The sequence below is a fragment of the Doryrhamphus excisus genome, linkage group LG2 (assembly GCF_037039965.1).
Source record: "Doryrhamphus excisus strain RoL-2023G ecotype Guam linkage group LG2, RoL_Dexc_Guam_v1.1, whole genome shotgun sequence".
Classification (NCBI taxonomy): Eukaryota; Metazoa; Chordata; class Actinopteri; order Syngnathiformes; family Syngnathidae; genus Doryrhamphus; species Doryrhamphus excisus.
Genome location: NC_136358.1, coordinates 6,410,904 through 6,419,840, shown reverse-complemented (window position 1 = coordinate 6,419,840; position 8,937 = coordinate 6,410,904). Strand labels below are relative to the sequence as shown.

Below are 8,937 nucleotides of genomic sequence, written 5' to 3'. Positions count from 1 at the left end.
AAATGTCACCTTCTAAAAAAATGCAAAATATTTACATGAAGTTTATTCAGTGATGATTGCATAGTTGATATCGTAAAATTGTAAGTTCTTGTCACTTTACGGCTAGTTTTTCCTCAAGATATTGGTCACATTACAAAACATAAGCATTTGAATTCAGGTTTCTGAGTTGTTCTGTTTTGGGGATTTTTATGTTCTTTCTTTGGTTCTACACGCAATTTTGTAATATAACAATTTTTTTCCACACATTCATTCATTCATTCATTTTCTACCGCTTTTTCCTCACGAGGGTCGCAGGGGTGCTGGAGCCTATCCCAGCTGTCTTCGGGCGAGAGGAGGGGTACACCCTGGACTGGTCGCCAGCCAATCGCAGGGCACATATAGACAAACAACCATTCACACTCACATTCATACCTATGGACAATTTGGAGTCGCCAATTAACCTAGCATGTTTTTGGAATGTGGGAGGAAACCCACACATGCAAAACTCCACACAGAGATGGCCGAGGGTGAAATTGAACCCTGGTCTCCTAGCTGTGAGGTCTGCGCGCTAACCACTAGATCACCGTGCCGCCCCTTTTTTCCACACAAAGGAGCCTTATTTTTTATAAAATAAATAATAGCAATTATAGTATCACAGCAGCTTCTTAAACATGTGGAATTTATTGCACCATCTTAAAAAAAAACAATATTTGGGCACATTATTTCCATTACGGTGTTGACATTCAGATCTAAGGAGGTGAAACACAAAATGTATGTCACACAAGGCCCACAAGAGCTGCAGCATCTTTGCCAAAAAAGTGTGTGCGTTTTTCCTTACAAATATGCAAATCTTTCTTTAAGGCATGCGAGGATGCAGTATTATCTTGCAACTTCATTAGTTCTCACTCCCATCTGGTGTTTAAACTCCTTTGGGGCGGGAGGAAAAGAGTGTGCCAAATCAGCTGCCTGCCGCCAACAAAGCTCGGGGTTTACGCCACTGCTCCCATCACTCACATTTGGGATTAAAAACATAGCAATTGTACCGCGTAAGCAGTTATGGCATCGATGTTGGCATGGAGAGACCAGCTGTCACCTACTAAAGTTAGCATGGTCCCATATTACAGTACTTTTTTCATTTTAAATATGAGGTGCCACAATAAAATGTGCTGTACAAACTCAAGCCTTGATGATGGAATTTAGACATTTTAAAAGCGCCTTGAGTAAGCCCCAATGGGAACACATTTTGTGTGTCTGTAGCTTTAATGCTAATGAGCTGTGTTTGTCTATTCCTGTCTCCTGCAATAAGCGCTATTGTTCACTTGAATACACTTTTTTTTCTGCCTGTATTAAGTTATTCATAATTTTAAACTACAGATTATCTAAGATTACTGGCACACTTTAACAGTAACATCATGCAACGTAACACTATACTTTAGTGCCACGCCTTTCAAGAATATTTGTAGTCCCCCCCCCCCCCAAGATTTTGAGACCAAAACTGTGAGGTAAACAAAGAGATGCAATTGTTTTTTTCACATGTCCACCACAATCTAAGACTATTATACAGCGTTTCAAGTGAAATAAAGATATATGCAGATACACACTGTGTCTCACTTCACTTGGTACACCCATGCAGGATTTCCAGGGGCTCATACATTGACAAGTTCATGTTTTCATTGAAATCATTTAGAAAATGTTCCAAATCATGTATTTAGTTGCCGTTTGTAAGTTTTAGAGTAAAGTGCAGAGGCGTTACATGAGAGGTGGCAAAGAGGTATGTCCTTATGTTGACAGTCCTACTAATTAAACTTTCTTATTTTTATTTAGCAGACTTCTGCTTCTTTTTGTTAAATCCTATTTTGGGTATTATAAGTATTTATCTTCATGTAAAGTATGGTGTATATCCTTCTGTAAGCTATAAGACTGACTTATTGTTGACAGATCTTTATTTTAAGATGTGTAGCGAAGCCCACGTTTCAAAAGTGGAGCAAACAAGTAAGGCAGATGATATCTTTTTCTTTCGTTTGGTGCTCATAAACTGGCTCTCGGGACAAACGTTACTGTTAGAACACCAGAAACTTTTAAAAGTGTATTTTTTAAATGGTGATGTTGTTAAGGCACATCTTCACAGAGGTGGCTAACTTCATAAACATCCCTCAAGACGACGAAGAAAGCAAAAATTGGGAATTAATCTAATTGCACGGTGAGGAAGGCTTCCTGGAGGATAGATGGTTTGAAGTCTTTCATCCTCTTTCACCAGGGTCTTTGATGATATCACAATCAGGCCAAGTTCTGACATGTGTCACTAGATTGACAACGGATGTCCCACTGCGCTGATGGTAATCCAGGTGTATCCTGGGAGTTGTGGGTTGATTCCTGTTTTATCGTAAGCCATGTAAGGTGCGATTCATCGGGAGAAACGTCCAATGCCAACGCCGCGTCCTCTCCCTCCTCTACCGTCGAAGCGAGGTCCTCCTCCTCCGCGCCGTTCACCTCCCGCCCCTCCTCCTCCACCGGACTACGCACTTCCGCCTCCTCTTCCAGAGGCGTCACCGTGTCTCCTCCTCCTGTCATTTCAATCCCATTTCTCTTCGCATCTTGGTTTTCGGGCCCATCTGCACAAAGATGGCTTCTGGCGATGGAGTGGCACTCCCACTGTGCTTCCTTTAAACTTGCATCACCCGATGCTAGTTGGAGAAAGAAACAATGATGGGTCATTTTGAGCATACTTTTTTGCTTGGTCCTGAAAATTGCATGTAGTAATATACACTGACAGTAAAAAGAAACCTTTAGGCAGACTTGTATGCATATTTCTAATTGTAGGAGGGCTGTAATTCTACCTTGATTTATTGTTAACTTAGTGCTCAGGTAGTTCAGACTGGAATAGACTGGCTGAGGGAACCACAAAATCCAAAGAAATACTGCAGAATAGGCGCAGATTCTGGAAGAACTATAAAGCATTGTGTGTTGGTTATCGTGTGTAGCTGCTCTATAGGAGTCCACCACTCAATACAAACAGCCAACAAATGAGCATAATAGGTCCCCTTTAAGATGTTTTAATAGAATCATAGACATGTTAAGGTCTTAAATTAAAAATACTAGATTTTAGATGTTAGTGGAAATGTAAGAAGTTATATCAATGTGGCTGGAGTGCTTCCATGCCAACAGTCTAAATATAGCCTCTGAGACACAAGCAAGAGGACACCAAGCAAGTGTGACACGACACACCTCCACAGGAGCGACAACTTAGTTCTGCTTTTTCTTCTTTGGCAAAATGCAGCCCACACTTTGGGGGACTGCTGACCCATATTTGTGGGCATGCAGGTAAAAAAAAAAAAAGGTTAAAGACTTTCAGAAGCGCATCGTTGCAGAAAAAGAATATGGCCACTTCAGGGCATCCATATTTATGGACACACATTTCACACTCAACAGTTTGTGAATGTCAGTGGATGAGAATTTTTAAAATGCCATGACATTTGTAGCAGCTTGCACCAATGAAAAGGCAGGAAAAGAATGGGATGTATGGCACACGCATGTGGGCAGGGCTATTCAATTGGCGGCCCACGGGCCAAATGGGGCACAGGAATGACATCAGACCAGCACACCATTTCTGTTCAAAGGTACGAGAGTTACCCACAGATTCCCACAACCAGCAGAGTTACACACTATGTTACAACCGTTACCTTTGGGTGAATGTTGCTGCTGTGACGTCGTCCCCCGGGTAGGACAAAGCTCCGGCAGGAGGTTTTCATTAGGCGTGATGTCGTGCCGAGCCCCTGTGAGAAGGACAGTGTGGATGACGCCATAATCAAAGCCTCACTTCCCTGTCATCCGTCTTCATTAGCCTCTCAGCCTGACACCCCATATGCTACACACAAACACACACACAAAATATGCCTAAAATGTGCCCATCAACCTGTTTTGGAGCATTCAAGTGTGAGTAAAACAAAAACAAAACAAAAATGGAGGACCATGAGGGTGAGGGTGATGTGAGGGGTGCTCCATCAATCATTTGGTTTTCACTCCAAACAAATAACTGTTAAATACGCATCATCCCACACACCTCTCTCTCTCTCTCTCTCTCTGCGGTGGTGGCCTACAAATTCCCTAATAATGGGCACATTCCCCTAAATGTGTTTGTAATGTGGGCAATCATTTTCAGTAATGGATGCTTGTCAGTTTTATAGCGCTGAGAATGATGAGACACCGTCGTTGGCAGCCTCATAAGTGGCACAATATCCCCCTCCGGTGGAGAAATTGGGAGCTACAGGCAGTTGATGGGATGGTCAAATGAACACACAGTGAAGGGGCGGAGCTAATCTAAACTGCATAGAAGACATACATACTCCCGATTCCAATGGATATGCGGTAGGTCAGGCCTGAGATGCAGCCGCAGGGGAGAAGAAAAAGCAAACAAATAAAATATTATGTGCAAAAAAAATTCTCAGGTTTGTGTGCAAATAATAGAAAGGTTCCAGTGATTACAGTAATATACAAAACTGCATTACAATATATGATATATCACATCATAACATTACGAAGAACAAAGGGACATTTGTGAGGGTTTTTTTTACCCTCCAAAACTGTATATTTCCCCCATTCCCTGCACCGAGGTGACAAGCCACAAGCCTGGTAACACACATGAGTTATGTCTGGTGTCAGCTAATGATAGCAATTTGGCAAAGTTTAGCTGCAAATGATAGCTATTATCGAATGCATTGCCTATCATAACTATACAATGACTCCAAATTGTTGTTTGCTTTTCTGAGATTGCTGTTGGATGTTTGAGCTATGGATGTGAATACCTGACAGCAAAGAGTGAAAGCCATGAACGACAATTTTTACAAAGTTTATCTTTGAATTGTGACAAAGAATTGTTGTTTTAAACCGCTATCGGTGCTGGGGGTGTTTTTCCTATATTATTTGGTTGAAAAAAAAAGTGTCATTTGGAGATGGACTGAACCTTTAAATTGTTTGTGGACTGTAATGCTTTACAAACGCACCTGGCAGACTCCAAAACCCAGCGACCTCCAGCGTCTTCAACTTCCTTTCCAAATCTGATACTCTGTTTCCGAGGATCCTGCCAAGTGAATAGAGTACATCAATATGGTGGGTGTTTGCTTGGAGGCGGTTTTAGACCACGTGGTGGGGATAATTTCATCACCTGTTGGTGTGGCGTTGGTGTTGGATGACCAAGTTCTTCTCGTGGATGGTTTCCAGCAGCGCCGTGGCCAGGGACTTTAGGTCAGAAATGGACTGCGGCGTGGCGGGGAGGCTGCAGCCGTGCTCTTCCAGGAGCATCTGCTGGACTATAAAGAGGGAAAATGTGTCATCTTGTGTTCCAGAGATGTATTCATTTCTATTTCTTCTTCTTTGATCATGTCAGGATATCTTACGGTCATCTTTTAATTCCCCTGGAAAAAAGGTAAATACGTTTAGAAACAGGCAGTTGGTGACATTTCCACACTAACCTTGTTTGGCCGAGAGGACACCTGTGAGTGGACTGTTAGATTTCCCATTGTTGCTGGAGTTTTTCCTTCTCTCTAATGCCGTCTGCCAAGATTTTAAGCATTATTTAAAGTTTTGCTAGGGATTTTTTTGAGCCTTTAAATGAGCCTTTACCTTGTACTTCATGATGTTTGATTTCAGCAGGTTCACCTCCTCTTGTAGTTGTTTGAAACGCTCGTGTAAATACCTTCCAAGAGCCAAAAATGTAACATCATAAACAAGAACGTGAGAGAGAGGTTTTATTTCATATACCTGTTTTCCATGCAGAGGGCATCCAGGTCGATGATGCGTGCCTCGCGGTTGCCCAGTATGTGGTTGAGTTCCACGTTGAGGCGCTCTGCCTTCTCCCTGTAGACGCCGCGCTCTGCCTTCACGTCCTGGAGCTCATCCGTCAGAGCCTTTGCGTTGTGCTCCATCTCCTCCATCTGTTATATTTGATATACACCAGGTAATACAACACATTCTACAATGTCATGTGTGCTTTACAATATACGATGGATAAAATGACTAGCTATATGATACTATGTTTTTAACCTGAAATATTTGACTTTTTTTTTATATTTCCTGGGTTTCATGTAAGTGAGCGGTGATAATGTGAGTCCTTGAATATCTAATATCTGACTATATTGGTGACCACGCTTTGGAATATTTAATGGATGTACCTGAAGGCCTGCTCTTTCCAGCCGGCAAACTAAATCTTCCCGTTCATGGGCGGGGAAGTGGCGGACGCCTACCTCATCATCCCCAAGTCTCTGTCGCGTGATAGTCATTCTAAGGAGCTGCCGCAAACACAAAGATGAAAAGAAATCGACGCTTCCTGTTTATACTTGGGAAAACTGTACAAATCGTCTTACCTTGTTGTCCCCCTGAGCCTCGAGCAAGCGCTGAGTCAGCTCCTTCACCTCCTCGGTCAGCTGCTTCACTCGCTCCTTGGAGTCTCTCAGCAGCTGGGCAAGGTTCACCTGATCAGGGAGCAAAAAAAAAGCACTCAACCGGAAAGGCATGCAGGGGATGGAGGATCACTAGATATTGGGGGATCTTACCTGGTTGCGTTTTTCCGGTGGTAAAGACGGGTCACCATCCTAAATTGTGAAAAATGACACAGTTACTGTGGCTGTCACATAGCGAGATGACTATTGCTGAGTTTTTCATATATTCATTAAGAGAGTATATGTCTAAATCTAAATCTACACGGCCCTGTGTGAAAATCAGTCTCTATCAGTCTGGAAAAGGTTATAAAGCCGTTTCTTAAGCTTTGGGACTCCAGCCAACCACAGTGAGAGCCATTATCCACAAAAACAGGGAACTATAGCGAACCTTCCCAGGAATGGCAGCCCGACCAAAATGACCCCAACAGCCCAGCAACTACTCATCCAAGAGGTCCCAAAAGACCCCACAACAACATCGTAAGAACTGCAGGCCTCACTTGCCTCCGTTAAGGCCGGTGTTCATGACTCCACTATAAGAAAGAGACTGAGCAATAACGGCCTGCATAGCAGAGTTCCAAAATGGAAAACACAGCTGAACAAAACAACATTTCTCAATTTTTCCAAAAAACATCTAGATGATCCCGAATCTGCGCTCTCACAAGACAAAAGTTGAACTTTTTGGAAGGTGTGTGTTGAAAGTGTGTGTCCTAATACATCTGGTGTAAAAGTAAAGCCACAAGAAAAATAACATCATAACAACATAAAATATGGTGGCGGTAGTGTGATGGTCTGGGGCTGTTTTGCTTCTTCAGGACCTGGAAGACTTGCTTAGACTCGTCTACCAAAAAATCCTGAAGGAGAATATCTGCGCAGCTGTTGGTGACCTCAAGCTGAAACCAACTTGGGTTCTGCAGCAGGACAATGATCCAAAACACACCAGCAAGTCCACCTCTGAATGGCTAAAGAAAAACAAAATGAAGACTTGGAATGGCCTAGTCGGAGTCCTTAAACAGGCAGTCCATGTTCGAAAACCCTCCAATGTGGCTGTATGACAACAATTCTGCAGGGTTTAGATTTTTTTTTCTCCCTTAATCCCTAATAAATTTCATTTAAAAACTACATAATGTGTTCAGTTGTGTCATTGAGTAATATTTAAATTTGTTTGATGATCTGTAACATTTAAGTAAGCCAAAAAAGCTAAAGGTAAGACATCAGGAAGGAGACAAACAACCAATGTATGTGCAGGAAAAGCACATACATACATACACACAAAGCTGCAAAGTGCAGATACATATGTAAGTGGAATAGAAAATGCATGGATGGATGGATGTCTGTGGGTGGAACAAAATTATGGGGATTCATCAGGGGACGAGAAAGTCAAATCAGCTGAATGAAGGACAGCAACCAGACTCAATCCACAGCATGCAGTGTATAAGTACCACTGGCATGGAAGTAAGACCTTCTAACACAGAATGTAACATCAGAAAATTCCACACAACATCAAAGACCTGCAAGGGTTTTGAAAAAAATTGCTTTCCACTATTGTCTCTCGCAGTATTAGCCGCATTTCACGTCTATTCCAGTCGTGTTTTTTAAAACTGTATTGCAAAGCATTGCAAGAAGAAATACTACATATTTAAAAAAAAATGTCGTCTGCTCACAATGAGCTCCCTGTACTTCTTCTTGAGCCCCTGGTGACGTTCTCTGAGCTGGTTGGCCATCAGTTTGTACTGGTCTCGCTCCTGCTGACAGGTGTCCAGCTCCTTAGACAGAATCAGGAGGGCTTCTTTCTTACTCTCCAGCTTGCGCTTACACACCAGGAACTAGCACAACACAGGGACAGACATAAGGTTCAATAATGCATGCAGACAAAGTTGAATGATATGCTGCATCCTACCATACTGAATTGAAAAATGTTAAAGACTGTGCACACAGAATTCTATCACAATATGTGACTGTGCAAGTGTCACAGTTCATAGCAGCAAGTGGAAAGGTAAACATCACAGTTAGGAGTGTAAAGACAAGTACACAAAGTAAACAACAGCTGCTGCTCCTCTAGCATCTACCAAACAGTGGCCACAACCTTAGGTACACCTAGCATCTACATTGCATATCATTTGGTAGTATACCTGATGTAGTGTTGGACTATGTTCCCATATTCCAAGTGCGTTATTCTATGAATTAGCAGTAAATTGTGTTCATTTTAAAGCAGAAATTCAAGAGAAGTGGGGAGTCCATATGTCGGGGAGCCTTTGAAGCCGCTGTCAAGTGTAATATCATAACGCTGTACAATTCCGCTAACTCACCTCGCTAACCAGCCCTTGCCAGTCACTCTCGCTCCGCTTCGAAGACAGCATTCTCTGAATAAATATCGAATAAATAGAACGTTTTGAAACACTGAGAATAAATAAATGACTGTCGTGTCCGCCTCCGCTAGGAACGCCTCATTTTCTTGTTTATCCGGCTACGTCACAAAACCGGCGGTGGGAGGGAAACATACTTCCGGTTTCTTTCAAAATATAAT

The 8,937-nt window shown here is 42.4% G+C and overlaps 1 protein-coding gene across 2 annotated transcripts; it reads right to left on the bottom strand.

Annotated features, from left to right (window-relative positions):
• Window positions 1-636: 636 nt before the first annotated feature.
• LOC131126398 (coiled-coil domain-containing protein 149) lies at window positions 637-8,886 on the bottom strand. Of its 2 annotated transcripts, XM_058068876.2 has the most exons (13): window positions 8,720-8,886; window positions 8,075-8,236; window positions 6,528-6,566; window positions 6,339-6,446; window positions 6,147-6,263; window positions 5,737-5,909; window positions 5,599-5,671; window positions 5,448-5,529; window positions 5,141-5,285; window positions 4,980-5,056; window positions 4,323-4,355; window positions 3,660-3,752; window positions 637-2,663 (listed from the first exon to the last, which is right to left on the bottom strand). In XM_058068876.2, exons 1-13 carry the CDS (start codon window positions 8,768-8,770, stop codon window positions 2,257-2,259), a joined length of 1,560 nt encoding a protein of 519 aa, XP_057924859.2. In that variant the 5' UTR covers window positions 8,771-8,886; the 3' UTR covers window positions 637-2,256. The 2 variants fall into 2 exon arrangements, with proteins under 2 accessions (XP_057924859.2, XP_057924860.2); XM_058068877.2 differs by lacking the exon at window positions 4,323-4,355.
• Window positions 8,887-8,937: the final 51 nt, after the last annotated feature.

What these genes read in the sequence shown, in the direction of transcription:
- LOC131126398 (XM_058068876.2), bottom strand. Translation starts at nt 8,770, where the DNA reads ATGCTGTCTTCGAAGCGGAGCGAGAGTGACTGGCAAGGGCTGGTTAGC. An exon ending in TGGAAAGAGCAGGCCTTCAG is followed by an intron (nt 5,910 to 6,146) that starts GTACATCCATTA and finishes CAAATATAACAG; the next exon opens with ATGGAGGAGATGGAGCACAA. An exon ending in GCAGCAACATTCACCCAAAG is followed by an intron (nt 2,664 to 3,659) that starts GTAACGGTTGTA and finishes TTCTCCAACTAG; the next exon opens with CATCGGGTGATGCAAGTTTA.